This window comes from Pseudopodoces humilis, chromosome 9 (assembly GCF_049639895.1).
Source record: "Pseudopodoces humilis isolate 2021_Gansu_Grassland_sample_001 chromosome 9, ASM4963989v1, whole genome shotgun sequence".
In the NCBI taxonomy this organism is placed as follows: domain Eukaryota; kingdom Metazoa; phylum Chordata; class Aves; order Passeriformes; family Paridae; genus Pseudopodoces; species Pseudopodoces humilis.
In genome coordinates this window covers 30,828,735-30,845,480 of record NC_142208.1, presented here as the reverse complement: position 1 = coordinate 30,845,480, position 16,746 = coordinate 30,828,735, and the positions used below count along the sequence as shown (strand labels likewise).

Below are 16,746 nucleotides of genomic sequence, written 5' to 3'. Positions count from 1 at the left end.
ATGTACAGTAAGAGAATGGGCAGATGTGAACAGCCACAGACAGGAACATTCACAAATGACAGAGTCCTCACCACCACAGGTCACATCCCGTCACTTCTCACCGCATTGTAGTGGTTGGTATGTGGGTTACCCTGGCCAGAAAAGGAGCTGCTTGTCAAATAACACTCCTTCATTGCTAAAAACAAGGTAGAGCCGGAGCACAAATGACACTTAGGTCTGTGCCAGTTGTTACAGATTGACATGAAAGCCTAAGCATTTGGTTATGTTTTAAATATCCAGATATCAGTCTGGTCAACTGGACTGATTCCTCCGATAGGCAGGTTACTGTGTGGAGATGAATTACTTGCTTTCAGTCTGAAAATACAGGTTCAGGACCCTGCAAAAATTATAAAAACAGTAAATTGCAATGGTGAGGAGAAAATTTTAAAAACCCTACAGAATTCACAGAGTTCAGTTAAGTTTATTTGTGATCTGTGTGCTTACCCCATTGTTATAAAGTGATTACTAATATTCCTGCATAAGCAGTAAGCTGAGCCTTTGGCTTAGTTCTCAAAAGTTAAAGGAAATGGCACCAAATATGCTTTCTTGTGCTTTTTAGCTTAGAAGAAAAAGACGAAAAAGACACTCATGGCTAGTGGGTTCAGTGGAAAATGATGATGACTTTGCCATGTTCCATTAAAAAAAAAGTAATATCACTGAGCTTGAATTGAGCCTTTGCCTTCTGCCCAAATTTTGAGGCTTCCTTCTTTTGAAAGAAAACAAATATATACTTCATGCAGAAGATCAAGGCAGTGGCATAAGACAGGAGCTGCTGGAAAGATCAACACAAAGCCGTGTCAAGCTAAAGAAAGCTTCTCTCTCATACTGAAAAGAATGGATAAAAACTACAACACCTGAGGTTGTGGAAGAGAAGGGGGAACAGATTCCCCTTCCCTCAAATCAAACCACAGCACCAAAGTAAGCATTAAGTACAATCAAAAATGGGGGGGACTTTGTGCTTCAACCAAGAAGTACTTCCTAGACTGCCAAACCCTGAAATAAGTAGGTAGAAAAGTAGGAGCCTGTCAGTTGTGGCTCCTTTTGTATTGTTATTACTGTCTGCAGCAAGTGTATCAAGCAGGATTTGTGGTGTGGGTGATGGCTTAAGAGGGAAGAGATTAATATTTTATACAGCAGAAGTATCATGAAGCTGTTCCAAAGTATGGACAAAGCACGCAAACAAAAATGCAACTGTGGCCACTGTCAGAATCTATTTAAAAATCTATTTAAGAGCTGAATTTGTACCCACTGAATAGTGTCAGAGAATTCAGTGGCATTATTCTCAGACTAAGACAAAGAGTATATGATTCTAGTTGTAAAATTAATAGCTGTGTTTACAAGGTCTTTAAGATGCTGCCTATTTTTACTCAGTGAATCATTGCCCTTCTTTACAAAGTCTATTTCATTAATCTTAGCAATGCACTCAAATCTCAGTGGAGTTGCTCTGCTTACATACCAAATCTGACATTCTAAGTCTAAACTATTTGTCACAGTATTCAACTTTAATAAAATCTGTATTTATTGGAAGATACCGTTTCCTCACATTCTCTTAAATCAAAACAACTGATTCCTGTCAAGCTATTCCTCTCCCTCTTCCCCCTCCCTAGAGGAAAACAGTAAGATTTATAAAAAGCAAAATTCACTCCTGTGCAAAAATTTTGCAATCCTAAAACAGCTTTATTCTCCAGCTGAACATCATCTACTAAGATCAAATGAAACTTCATCTGCAATGAGATATTAGAGGAGTTAATACATCACTTGTTTGTGTTTTTTTAAACACAGTCATTGTGATTTTCAATCAGCCCAGATGAAAAGATAACAGTAATAGTGCACATCTATGTTAGCAAAGCATCTGTAAATCTCATCACTTTTTTAATGAAATAAGCAAAACCTCCTTAAATAACAGTTTTCCCACAATTATCTGCTGGAATTAGGCATCAGGCCCTCTAACTACTTACACAAAAAGGCAAGAGCCAGGAATGTGAAGCATTTACTTTCACTGATGAGCAACTGCTCAGATTGCCTCCGTCAGCAAATTGTTCGCCTTGTGGGACTATTCACGTCTGAAACGTATTACCTGCTTCAGTGTTTATAAAATGGCATCTTCAGCTGGCACCTGCACTGGCAGGTTCCCACAGGCAGCATTTCTACATTCCCCCTTTCAAGATGTGGTGCTGCATCCCAAGATCTGAGCGATTACAGCGAGCACAGAGATGAACAGAGGGCAGAGGTCAAAGCCTTGCTGCCTGCCCTCCTTGGTATCTGGCCTTAGAGACATGTCAGACCTCTCACATTTACCTCTTCCCTGCACAGAATGCACATTTTAACAGAGTTTAATATCCAGTAGTTAACTCCCTATTTTAATTCCTTCTCAGCTCATTGTATCTAAAAGCTGAAAAATATTTTTTTTAAAAAAATCACTAAGTATTTTTTTAAATTTAGGCCAGGGACTCTGAACAAAAGCATGCTCTGTCCTCACCTTGTAAAATATTTCTGGGCTTCTAAACAAGCTTCATGCTTTCACACAGCTGGGAAACGTTTGCTTAAAAATATATTCCAACAATCCCTTTGAAAAAGATTTGTAACATATAGACTTGAGCTTCATCTTGGAAGCATCATTTACACAGCACACCCCTAAGTTTTAAAAAGCTTCCTTCTGCTTATTTCACTCTTTGTAATTACCAGTTTGTTTATATCAACCACCACACAAAGGTCTTGGAGAGGTCACTCAATAAATAATAAATTTCCCTATCTGCTTTCCCAACTATGCTGACGGAGCCAGAGTTTACTTCCTTCACTTGCCTCCATGAAAAATCCCAGTGTGGTGGTATTATCCAAGCCATAAGCTGCTAATAAGCAAGGATAAATTATTAGCAACCTGAAATGCTGGCAAGGTTAAACATTAACTTGTTGTGCATTACTTTTAGGCAAGCTCTCTGCAGTGCAGGCTCCTACCTGTGCCACCGCCACAGCCCTTCGTGGCCTCTGGTATTTATGATACACAGAAAAGAGAGATGTGTTCCCCATGAGAGCTGGAGGCAAACAGCATCCCAAAAAAGGAAGAGAAAACAATATGCTGAATCCATCAAAGATTGTTACTTCATAGACTTTTCACAGCCAAATAAACATTCTGCAGCTGGAAGTCTGCATGAGCCAGAATAACAAATGTCCCGAAACCTGCAAGAGATTTTGGATTAGGCTGTCTGATGAAAGAGGTTGATCCTGTGCATGCATGCATGGACAGAGGCAAATATTTAGTGTACAGGTCTTGAAGAATAATTACCTGAAAACACCTTTTTTATTTTTTTTTTTGTTCCCATGACGGGCAGGATTTGGGGATGGAGGCAGATTTGGGTTCATTTTTCAGTGTGTTGTGGCCAATGCACCACTGGCAGGTATCACACTCCTCTAGGGCATTAGGAGTGATCACTGAGCTTACAGCAGCCTCAGAGATTTGATGGGTACATTTTACAGGGCCCATTTTGAGAGTGTTCACCTGGGACCTTGTCCCTCAACCCTTGGTGTAACCCTCACTTCTTTGCCAACCTTCAGTTGTCTCAGGAACGGCTCCTTCAAACACTGCCATCAGCTGGCAAATTCCTACATTTCTCATTCCCTTTTCCTCCCCACCTCTGGAAGAAGTTGGCTGTACTCACAGCTGCCTGGGCAGGTGGATTTTGACACTTTTGAACATTGATTTTCTTGGCAGTGACCTTCCCCAACAATTGTTAAGAAACTGAACTGTTTCTGGAGAGGGGACCCTGCTGTGAGTCAGTAGCAGTTGACAAGATGGAAAATCAGGGATAAGAATTTGACAGTGGAGCACAGGGTGCCACAGAGATCTACAAAAGGACTTGGACTATTCAGTGTATTTATAAATGGTCTAGGAAAGAGATAAATAAACAAGATGGCATCTGCTGCCAAGAGAAATTTCTTCAGGACAGTTGTAACAAAAACAGGCTGCGAAGAGTTGCAGGAGTATTTTGCAGTACTAAATCACTTAAAAATTAGGAGAATAAAACAAAGCTATATTCTGTGTCAGCACAGTATTGCTCATGAAGGAAAACAACTCTTGCTATATCCACCAAACAATGGGCTCCAAATTAAACATTGCAGCTCGGGAGATAAATTTCTGAGGTCACCATCAAATAGGCCTAGTAATGAATACTTGTGGCAGTGGGGAAAAAAATGCAAACAAACATCAAGTTAAAATGGTGACAAGAAGAAAGTACAAAGTGGTCAGCAGCACTGCACCACTGCCCATAGTGCACACCAGTGCCAGGTGGTTCTGGTCACCCCATTTGAAAAAGGACACAGAATTAAAAAATGCAAAGGGACAGAGATGACAGATTGGACCTTTCAGCCTGGAGATGCACTGTTTATTAGAGGACATAAAAGGTTATAAAATCATGGATGTTCCAATATAAATCGCAGAAGCAAGGAGATCCACATGTTAAAACAAAAGTAAAAACCAAACCAACACAGCAAAAACCCAGAAATATTTGATTGATTTGTGGATAATTCTCTTTCTTCCCCCTCCAAGACACTTCCACATCTTCACAGTGACTGCTGCCAAAACGTAAGTCATACAGTAACCAAGTCCCTCATGAAGGACACGTGTGGGGAAGCTTGCATGTTTTTGTTACACGATGGAACTCATCACCACAGAAAGCTGCTCAGGCCAAAAGCAGAAATGTGATCCAAAAAATATATTAAATAAATTCACAAAGGATAGATCCCTCTGTTAAGTCCCACAGGGTAAAGCCACCTTCTGTTCAGTAAGACCCTTGAATGGGAGGTTGAAAAATCCAGCCTGAGGAAGGACTGGGATATCCACGCCTTTCCACAGGCACCTGCTGCACCTGGTGACAAGAATTTCAAACTTCAAATGCTTTTCTGTTCTATCACCAGCTCTCCAAACCAGAGTGCTAAATTTCTGTGGGTTTTTTTTTCATTCCTGAACCATTCCTGTCTCTCATCCAGCAAAGAGTGAAAGGAGATGCACACTAAACACACCAGGCTTCCAGGACAGGTGTATGGTAACCCTGAGAAAACCTTACATCATATGTAAATCATCTGGATAGTTCTTCCCAAAACTCTGCTGCTGAAATAAACAAAGCACAAACTTTCCCAGATGTGTGCTTCATGCGGAATTCTCACTCAACTCATGATTTAAAATTTGGCATCCTCAGAAAACACAAAACCAGGATTCAAAGATGGAATGTAGATGTGGAATTGCTGAGGAGGGAGACAGAAAGGGTTTATTCATAGATTAGCCCAAATTCCTGTATTTTTAAGTTTTTTCACAGCTTCCAAATGTTGCACTGGGCAACTATCCTTCCTCTCATAGTAAGATTAAGGATGAGTGTCCAGATTCCCTTAATTTTCCATAACTGATAGCCAACTAAAATTTCCTCTGCTAAACTTGCAGGGTGAGCAGTTGCATTTTTGTGCAACAAAAGAGGAGAAGTAGGTTGTTCCACTGATTTCTGCAGGAGAAAGGTTTGCTGTGCAAGTAGCAAGATCACCAGCACAAAAAGCAACCCTATTGATTTCCAGAGTGCTTTTCACTAAAACCTCTCCTCCTTCATAGAGACCCAGAGCACTGGAAAATAAAGAAACTACATCTATAACAGCCAAAACTGAAGAAGATGGAAGACAGAACATTGGCTAAAAGTGATTACTTCATCCCCAGGAAGAAACAAAATCTAACTTAAGAGAGAAGAGGAAGATGAAATCAGCAGAAAGCTAAGGACAAGCATTAAACACCACCAGTATGAATGAATGTATTTCTACATATATCTATGTCTTCCACAGATATTTTGGCAACCTTGGCTAAATGATGATTTAGCCTGGCATCCATTCTTTCTAACTCATCTGCTTGTTAAAGGTGTCAGTTCCCTTGCACTGCCTACAGGAATATTTTGACGGAAGTGTCACAGAGGACTCACTGGTGCTGTTTTCACTTGGCATCGACATCTTCCCTTTGCTTCTGAATCTCCTCTTCTTCCAGCTGCATTTCTCTCCTTTTTTAACCTTTTTTTTTTTTTTTTTCCCCACAAGATGAGGTCCTCCATTAGTGGCTTCTGCAGATGCTGCCAAGTGAACACCACTGTAATGTTACAGAATTTCTCCATTCTCCTGGCAGGTAGGCCCTTTCCTGGGACACACAAGATAAAACTGAGGGAGAGCTCTGAGGCAGGCAGAGTCTAAAGCTTTCATTGTAAAATAAAGACTTCCCATAGAGCCATGAAGATCTCTCATAATGCATGCATGAAGAGGAAAAAAAGAACAGTTTCAGTAATTTTAGACAGGAGACTTGTCACGCAGACTAAACACTGACCAAAGAGCAACCAAGGATAATAGGAGTGTGTAAATACATAGAGCCTTACATGTGGCTAGGAAACTGACATTTAATCCAAACTAATTAAATGTGTTTTAAACAGTACATCAAAGACTTCTCAGATTCAAAGGTGGTGTTGGAAACAGAGGACAGGGAAAATAAACTAGACAGAGAAATGGGAAGAACAAAATATGGGAATTTTGGTCTAGAAAAGTTTTGACTACTCCAACAGGGAGAGGAAATAAAATCATCCACATTTATTCAGTGGGAGAATGATGTTAGGAAAAAGGGATTGGTTCAGGAGCATTGGGAACCAACAAACAGCATTCAAAAAGTCGTCATTCTCCACACCCATACAAGGTAAAGATTGGCTCTTTGAGTAGTGAAGCAAAGAAGGAATTGTATGAAAAATATGGTAACTTCCAGAACTTGCAACATAACCTCAGCCTACCAGGAAGAGCCAGGCTCATAGTGAAATCATGCATTCAATGGGACCCAAGAGGATACTCAACCAAGGCAAAAAATAGCTGCTCTAGCTTATTAACCGCCTCCCCGGCATCCTGGGGATAACAGGGAGCTCCACCAGCAACCTCAGCAGGAGAAACCACTGAGAAATACCCTGGTGAAATACCCCGTGTGTCCTGCCCCTTCCCCAGGGTCCCTCCCCACCACAGAGGCTGTTTGGGCTGGTTTTGAGGTGGGGCAGGGTGAGGAGCAAGGGTGAGGAGCAGGTTTCTCCCTGCGTGGCCAATCTGTCCCTCGGCAGAGGAACCCACCACCGGGACGGAGCTCCAGCTCAACTCATAAAATCTCAGCTGGGCCTTCCAAGCTGACAGGCTGGAAGAAGAACAAATCCTGTAAAATTTGGCAAGACCGTAACTGGCGAGGAACAGAAAGTACCTGGAAAAATGAAAACTGTACAAAAGGGGTTGCATGAGTAAAGGAGATGGGAGTAAGGGAAATTTAACCAGAAAAAAAAGAAGTCAAAATTTCTTGGGCTCATTTAAAAAAATCTGGAGAGACAGACCCATAAATGGAGTCATTTTTATACCAATGTGTTTCATACCTTAAAAAGTACATGGCAGACCAGGGACAAGATGACGTAGTAGGTCTTTCCCAATGGCTTCCAGTAGTTTCCCTTCAGCTCTATCCCTATGGCCTTACTGCCTGGAACAGCTCGGCTGCAGTGAGAACTGGCTGATCCCTGAGCACAAACAAGCTGCATTTCCAACCAGCAAGCAGAGCCCATGAAGTCCACAGGACTACTCATGCATAGAAAACACATCCCTAGGTGCTGGAAATGATGGACATAGACATTTTTTAGCCTTGGCTGTACCACCAAAAACTTATCTGTGAATAACAAATCTCATCCTGGAACACAGACAACCACCCTTCCTTCACTATTTGCATTATTTGCTCCCAGGTCTGAATTGAGGCTCAAGTACCTGTGTGTAATTCTCCTCCTTTCAGCCTGCCCTTCCTCCCTGAATAACTGCTTCTGACAGTTTCTTAACCATATCTGAAAGGACATTATATGAGCTAGAAGCAGCTGAGCCAGTTGAACAGCCTCATCCATCTTCCTCCTCACCTGTGTTTTCTTCCATACTTTAATTTTTTACAGGCAACTTGGTGCATCTTTTTTTAATTAAGTAAAATACCCATCATCTTTGCAATATTTTCTTTAGATTGTTTACTTTAATTTTGGTTTCCCTACTTAATCTTTTTCACAAAGCCGTATGCATTTTTAAATCTTCCAAAGAAAATAATTAGAAAGATAATCCAGCTGAGTGTAATCAAACTGCAGGGTTCTTTATTTTCCTGGCCTTCTAATTTAATTTCACATCCTGTGGTCTTAAAGAAATATTAGGATTATATCATCTTGTTATTGTTTAGATTACATGCCAGTAAAAATAGGGGGTAACCAATTTTTTTCTTCCCCACTGCCACACAAAAAACTCATACAGCACACAGAATATTTTCAAAGTGAAGATGCAGGGGAAGATCTCAGATGAGCAGGAGTTAGATCCCTAACTCCCAATTTTCTGTCCAGAACCTGTGTTTCTTTGGTTGGATTTTTACTTAGGCACAGTACCTGCTTTGATAAAACAATCTGCTTTTAAAGTTTTTCAGTGCAACAGTATGGATCCTGATGTGATATTGTAGCTTTCCCTGGATCAATACAAACCAGAAGTCATTCACAGAGTAACACTGGCAGAAAAGCAGCGTGGGAGAAGAACCAGTCAGCCGAACAACAAAACCACAACTTGTGTCTCTACCCATGCAGGAGGACCCTGCCCCCATGCTAGCAGCCAGTTCTAAGGTTTGTGGGGATCAGAAGACATCTGCAGTAGGTCTGACTACACTACTGGGGCTTCAGACCCTTCCCTGCAAACATCAAAGTGCTCAGCACACAGGTCTTCATCCTCTGAGCTGGGAAGAGATCATTAGCAGCTCTCAGCTAGCACAGCAGGAAAGGACCTGGAAAGGGAGCTCATTTTCCAAGAAGTCAGCCAGGATGCAATTGTGGGGTCTTTGTTGTCTGTTTTTTTCCAGGAGTGACACATTGTGCTGTCCACAGGTATAAAGGAAAAAGGAAGCAGTATCAGCCACCAAACAGGTGTAACATACCCCTGGGGCCTAAAGCAGCAAAGTCAGAGCTGCTGAATTCCTCTTAAGCTGTTTCTCCTTCAAAATGGGGCAGCACAAGCCAACCCAAACTCAGTGGGGATGAAGGCATGGGCAGGCAGGGCTCATCTTGGGGCACGACTGTGTTTCAGACTTTCATTCTGGAGCTGTTTATCACAAAGACACATGGGCTGGTTTGGTCCACGTGCTGCTGCTGTGGTAACACTCAGCAGAACATCACTAAAACCACCTCTTTTGGGTGTTTTTTTACTAAGTTCTCAGAGTATTCTTAACTAATACAAAAAAAGAGTCATACAGTTATGTCAATGTCTTGTGTAAGGACTGAAAATTCTTTTCTGAGTGGATAATTTCAGCAACACTAAGTTAAAACCTTTTCAGAAAAAGAACATACTGATAACAGAGACAGGCAGACTCTCTTAGATTTATTATTTTGCACTTGAGGAAAGCAATCCCATGAGATTAATGGAGCAGATGTAAGTAGTTCTACTCAAACCTCCACAGTTAACATTTGTACTAAAAGTTTTACTACATAATAGGTTCTCTGTGTTAATAACCTGGCTCACTACTAAGTATTTTTTAAATGCCTACAAACCCAACAAGACAGCAATCAGACCATAACAGTTCCACACAACAACACAGGAAGGAGCATGGTTCTTCTCCAGTGAAGAAGTTTGGATGGAAGAGTTCTTGATTTCTCCAGCATTGCCACATCCCCAGCCCTGCTGCCCCTGTCTGCACACTGGAGAACCCCAGAGTGTCCACCAAGGGCACAGCTACAGCTCTACCTTGCTCTGCATCAGCCCTGCTATCAAAAAGTACAAAAAAACAACATAGGAAATATATTTCAAGCCAGTTCTACACATACACATTTGCCCTAAGCAAGGTGTGGCTACAGAACCAATTCCCTTCTCTAAAAAGAAATTTTGAAGTGGTTCAGACCTACACATTCTTTTCAGAGAGGCCTGAAAAATCCTCTTTCCTGAATTTCCTTGATTAAAATATAATCAGATAGTCTTGACTCTTCTGGGTAATTTTTTTTCCCCCTGAAAGAAATGGTTCCAGGTAACTATTTTTTTTTAAACTACTGCTTAAAATCACCCTGTTGCATCTGGAGCAATGGCTGACTCCATTCTTGAAATACTTTTTTTGAAAGCCATTACAGTGGTGAGCTTCTCTTGAACTCCAAAAAAGAAAACTAAACTGAGACACCACATGGAAGCTTCCTCTGCTTCCAATGTTTTCCATACAAAACATTTTGGGTTTACGTCAAGGGATGGGGGACAGGACCTTGGATTCTGCATTCAGTGCACTGCTTAATGAAGTTGCAATAACCATATTCTCCATAGTGTTTTGGCTGTCACTATAGCCACCTCCTTTCCTTCAAAATATGCTTTTCATTGTTCTCCTGCCCTTTTTCCAAGTGCTCTGCAGCCAAGTTCTTGGAAAGCAATCACGCTTCATGTTTAGGATTTATTGCTAGTCTTTTGCCAGTACGGACACACACAAATCTCTCCTGTGATCATCCTGCAAAAGAAAGCTAAAAATACAGCAATTTATGAACAGGCACATTTTGCATGTTATATGGCATCAGTGTGCACTCATCAAAAAATTCTGAGAGTATAAAAGGTCACTCCTTTTGTCTAGGCCAATAGAAGGCTCTGCTTGGGTGCCATAAATAAGCTTATTTTAGAATTTCAGCCTACCTAAAAAGGGAAAAAAGCCTTCCCATTGTGTTTCAGTGGTTGAAGATTTTCTTTTTTTCCTTTTACATGGTAAACTTTGCGCTTTAGAAACTCTAGGTTTGACAAAAAAACACAGTTCATCTTCCAAAGTGGCTACTTTAAAACTAATGACTAAATTAGACATCACAGCTATCATTAAAACTCCAAAGCAGTGAGAATTGTCTGTTTGTTTGTACAAAATTTTAAAGAATTTTGCAATCTCAGAGTCAAGTTGTATTTCTGTTTTGAAATGTGTTTCAGGTTGTCTGAGGAAGCTCATGCCCACAGAAGCAGCAGGAAACATCAGGGAAGGCTGACCTTATGGCTAGGAAAGAACAGCTCATGAGGAAGGGTGTTCAGGTAATCACCATGCTTTGATCATGCTCTTCACACCATTGTTTATTTTGCATATAAACACTCTACTTTAATTATCAGTCTCTCAAAAAACTTATCTTTTATCAATTATCTCTCAAAAAACTTGTCTTTTATCAGCTTACTGCTTTTGGCAGGCAAGGGTAGATTCAAGACTCTGGATACAAGCTAAATCTTCTCTGGATTAGGACTGTTGAAGTTCCTCTGAGACCTCAGGAGATTCAGTTCTTGGTCTCTCCTGGCTCTGTTTCTGATGATGCCCTCTGCCAAACAAACTGGGAAGGTGAACTGGGACTCACTGCCCAGCCTGGGCTCATTGCTGGCAGCGTGGTGGATCTGCAGTGCTCGTGGCTGGGTGGTTCTGTGCCTCAGACACCGCTGCTGAGACTCAGGAACAAGAAGGCTGATGAAAAGAAAAGTCAATGAAATGGCTTCCCGCTGCCAGAGGGCAGGGATAGATGGGATACTGGGGAGGAATTGTGCCCTGGGAGGGTGGGAAGGCCCTGGCACAGAGCGCCCAGAGCAGCTGTGGCTGCTCCTGGAAGTGTCCAAGGCCAGGATGGGGCTTGGAGCAGCCTGGGATGGTGGAAGACATCCCTGACCATGGCAGGGGTGGCACTGGGTGATCCCAACCCAACCATTCAATGATGCCATGAAGATCCAGATAAATGTTTTGCCACCTCACAATCTGGGGTTCTTACTCAACTCAAAATGACTGCAATTGTTATTGTTTTGATTTTCTTTTTATGACTCTGATCTTTCTTGTCTTCCCTTCTCAGCTTATTCTTCTGCCCAGGCAATACTAGATAGTTCCAAAATACCTATTTGGTTCCTATAATTAAACCAGATGCATTTTCTATTCAGTCTGAAAAGGGATTAGCGATTTGTGAAATGGAACTTTGCATTCAAGAAATGAGAAATTATAGTTGAGGAAACAGCATAAATTTACTCCTAATAAATAATGAATGGACTTTCAAATGCAGTAAATCTCCATTCTAACATGTTCAAACTGACAGACTTCTGAGTATAACAAGTAACTTACATGTAATTTTGTGTCAAAACCTTCATATTCTGCAAAAATATTAAAATTTCCTGAAATTTATTCTTTGCTTGAAATTATTCACTGAAATGCATTTTTGTATGTGAACCACATTTACTCTTTTTGTTGCTCTAATAAGATTACTCATGTTTCACATGGCATCAGTTAATTCTGGGTGTGCTTCTCATTGTGATCATTAGGATTTAAGTGCAAGTATTTGTGTAGCAGTTATAAAACTTGCCCCCTGGTATTTCAGCTAAAAAGCTCACTTTACACCAGGGGTGAAGGAACTTAGACAAAGGACCACAGGGAAAAAAAAAAAGGGGGAGGAAAAAAAATCCCCGAAAAACTACCAAGGCCAGAGCAAAGGAGTTGCAAAATTTTAACCAATATTTGCTATAAAACATTTGCTATAAAACAATGGTGGCCACTCAGCCTGACTTCTGACTACTTCAAATGTCCTCACTGCTGGATTTCACACTGCAGCTCTACCTAAACCTCTCTGACATTCCCTTTGCTACTGAGAGTAGGTTTGTGTTCCCCTTGCAATTCTGACAAAATTTCTGCCTTAACTAACATTTGCAGAGTGGATCCCATCACTTTTCTCCTCCTAACATTAAGGACCACATTGCAGGCACCAACCAGCGTGTGATTGAGCTAATTCAGCTTTTGACTTCACAAGTGGAAACACACAGGCACTTACTTGGCTTAGGCTACACATTCACCCATCTAAATCTATTGAGGGAGTCTGCAGGACCTGGAACAAACTTATTTTTAGGTGCCATAATCTTCAATATATTAACTTGCTTTTTACTCTTGGTCTTACATATGTTGTCTGCCTTTTTTATCTGCAACAAAAGCCACCTAACTAACTCAATGCAAATCTTAAAAACTACTTTACTCAGTGCAGCTTACAACAATAACTAAAGTGTGGCAACCTATCTCATACAGCAATAATACTTGTGGCTCTGATGTCAGGCATGTAATTTGCCCTTTGTTCTTCACTTAAAAAATTTCATATCTCCTCCAAAAAACAAAAACCAAACTTTAAAAATAAATCAGCACCAGGCCTCCAAAAAATGTTGCCGGAGGTTCATACATGGTTTAAAGAACAGTTGGAGTGTAGTTTTGTGGAAATCTTGATCAATTTCTGCCATTTGGATTGCAGCTAACAGCTTCTTTAATACAAGTCTAACACAATAAAGCAACATGACGTGACTGTAACCATCTTCCTGAGAATGGTAGAATAGGACCATAAAACTGAGCGGCACATTTAAAATTACTTGCAAAATATTGGCTCTCTGTAAACAACTCACAATAACTGTAATTAATACCAGTCCTTTAAAGTATTCCTAAAGTCTACTGAAATCTAAACCGGTATTGTATGACTGGTAGCAACAACCACATCCTAAACAACATTAAAAATGACAACAGAAAATAAAAGATCTCCATCAGAAGGCAAAAAGTTATAATTTACTGATCTGCTGAATGGGATAACACCTTTGCCCTTATTATTTGTAGAGCTTTTTTGGGAGGATCTCAGGACTTTACTCTTTAGCTAAGCCTCAAAAGTTCAACAGCCTGTGAGTTATATAAACACTATTTTACAATTTGAGTTATTTTCCCAGCAAAAGGATCGCTCCAGGGGCGGACTGTTTGAATATCTCTCACAAAATGAGCGCTGCTTTACTCGTAGTTCCACAGGTTCAGAGCAGCCGGAGCTGAAGCCCACCCAAGGGGCGCCCAGCGTCACTCGCAGGCAGCTCCGGCGGACAGCGGAGAACAGGCTGCAGGTTGTACCGCACCTAAAAACGCCTGGTCCAGCAAGTGCTTTCAGGGAAGAAACTCTGAGCAAGGGCTTGGAAAAACGCCGTATTTTAAGCAGCAAGCAAGTAAATAAACACAAACATAAAAATGGGTTGGAGCAGACAGAAGGCGAGCGCGTCTTGGCAGCGATGCCGCAGCCGTAAGACGTGTTGCTTGTGCGTGGCGCTCCCGCTCCAGCCGGAGGGATGCTCCCGGGCGGACGGGGGCTCCGCGGGGAGCCCCGAGCCCCGCCGTGCCCAGCGCCCGGCTCCGCGCCCCGCGGCCGCGGGAGGATGTCCGCCCGCGCGGGGAGAGGAAACCGCGTCCGCTCCCGACGGGGGGAAAGCAAGCCCCGGGAGCCCGATCCATCGGTGGCTGTCTCTGCGAGTCCTCGGGGTCGGGACGGGGATGCTGCTGAGAGCCCCCCGCCGCAGCCGAGCGTCTTTTCAGGGCGCCCCGCGCCGAGCAGCGGCGGCTCCGGCATCGCCCGGAGCATCCCCGCTGGCCGAGCGCGGCGGCGGCCGCGGGGGACAGCCCCCGCTCCGAGACCCCCACACCACCCGCGGGCCGGGGCTCAGCCCCCAGCCCCTCTGTCCGGCTCCGGCTGGGGACAAACACGCTCTCAACAATAGGCATGTTTGCGGCAACATGATCTCACCTAATAACGCCGAATAAGGCAATGACTGTACGGGGAAGCGATACGATCCTGCCGGTCTCACCACACGGCGCGGAAAGCTATTTGCAGATTTGCTAAGCCCTTTTGAATGAATGCATCTGCAGCTGACCTTTAACAATAGACGCTGAAATAGCACAATCTGTGGGACCAGATTTGAGGGGGGGAGGCGGGAAGGGGGAAGGAAGAGATGGGTGAATATTGTAATCTCTGCAATCTCATTCACTTCCTTTCCCAAAGCCCCGCGCACAGGGAAAAACAGCGGTATTTTCCTTTTCACCGGGGCTCTGTCTCAAACAAGCCGTTTCCAAAGCCGGCACAGCCACATGGCACCCCGACAGCCGCCGCCGGCGGGACCGGCACGCATCCCCACCGGTGCCCGCCCGCATCCCGCGGGCATCGCTCCGCGGAGGGGCGACTGCGACAAGGATGCTCCGGCCCCCTCTCCCCTCCCGCCGCTCTCTCACCTTCCCTGGCTTTCAGCAAAACGGTGTTGGCAACGATGTTTTCCAGCTCCATTGACGAGCTCGGGCAGCGCAGGCAGCGGCACTGCAGCAGGACGTCACTCCGAGGTGCGGAGTCTCCGGGCGACCACCCGCCTCCTGCCCCTAGCGCGCTGTCCCCCCGCGCATCATCCCCGCCTGCCCGCCCGCTCCCCCGCGCTCCCCGGGCGGAGGCGGCGCTCCCCGCGCTGTCTGCTCCGCCGCGCCCCGCTACTCCATCCTCCGCCCCGCCGGCTCCCCCGGTGGTTTGAGGGCTCGGGCGCTCCTGCCTCCCTCCCCCGGGGGTGTGGCACCGCGGAGCGGCCCCGCAGCCCCGCGCAGGCGCCGGCCCCGCCGGGCTGGGCACGCCGGGACGTGTAGTCCTGGGGCACCTGGCGCCGGCTCCGCAGCGGCGGAGGGTCCCCAGGGAGGGACGGCTACTGTCCGCCTCGGGGAGGGGGAGAGCACGGGCAGGGGCAGGGGCAGGGGCCGGCCAGAACGTTCTGGGCGGCGGGGGTGGGTGTTCGCCGCCGGGATGCGCGGGGCGATACGCGGGGCTCCCGCGGTCGCGGCCCCGGCGCAGCTCTGGTGCCGGGCTCCATCCCGGGGCTCCTCTTGTCTTGCCCGCGGTTCCCAGGGCTCCCCGGCCCGGCTTTTCGTGCTCGTCACCCCCCGGCAGGTGCCCACACTCGTGGGAAGGGGTTGCCGACAGCCGGCAGACGGCTTCCCCCTCCGCCCTTCTCCTCGGGCCGTGGCTTCTCGCCTTTCTCGGGATCGCAAAAGCCCCCTACGGAAGAACCCGAAGGAACCCCATCTCTTCTGCCACACCGTTGTTTTCACCCTTGTAAGGAGCTGTGCGAGGCATCAGCCACTTGTGGAAAGTTTGTGAATTTTAAGCGCTAGATTACAACATAAACTCTCTCCTGTCTACATAGGACAGATGCTCATGTCAGCATGATTCTGATTTTCCTAGCAACGGGGTAGATCGATTCATCAGGTCAAGCAATGAAAGAGGAATAAAAACGACCCATTACTCCCACTGACACTCTTCCCCCATCTGTATTTGCATTGATTAAATCCACATGAAGCAAATCAAATTTACATGCACCTTTTTGTAAGTGGAGCATAGACACTACTTTTTTCTTCTTTTTTTTTTATTGTACCAATTTGTTTCTTTCCACAGCCACACAGAAATGAGCTGCGATAGCAAAGCTTGCAGACTGCCTAGAACACATTTTCTGAACATAGGAAATAGATGAGAAATGCATTTAATGAATAATACCTTGGGGGTAAAATTGCTACAATAAATGCCTTTTGTACCTGATTAAGTGTCAAAGGTTTGACCTTTGAAAGTTATTTTGCATAGCAGGTGGCACTGCTATGTACAATCTTCCATAGCCTCTCTCCTGTAGCTTCAGAAAAACATTCAGCCTTCAGAGCAGTTCCATGTTGTGGTACTTTCTTTGTAATACAAGTTCTATACAGCAGCAGTTGTGTCTGTAAGTACCGGAAGATTTTTCTCTGATTAAATAATTCTTGAGGGAGAAATTGCTTCCTGGAAACCAGAGCCTTAGCACAGAGATGAGGCTCCTAAGAAGCATCTGCCCTGCTTGTTGTTTGAACTC

General features: G+C 44.2%; 1 protein-coding gene across 1 annotated transcript in view; it reads right to left on the bottom strand.

Moving 5' to 3' along the window:
* GRK5 (G protein-coupled receptor kinase 5) overlaps positions 1–15,282 on the bottom strand; it is a 154,571-nt gene extending 139,289 nt beyond the window's left edge. The window contains exon 1 of the mRNA XM_014250362.2: positions 15,107–15,282. Within this exon, the coding sequence (XP_014105837.1) occupies positions 15,107–15,158 (52 nt within the window). The 5' untranslated portion in view covers positions 15,159–15,282. The remainder of the gene's footprint in view (positions 1–15,106) is intronic.
* Positions 15,283–16,746: the final 1,464 nt, after the last annotated feature.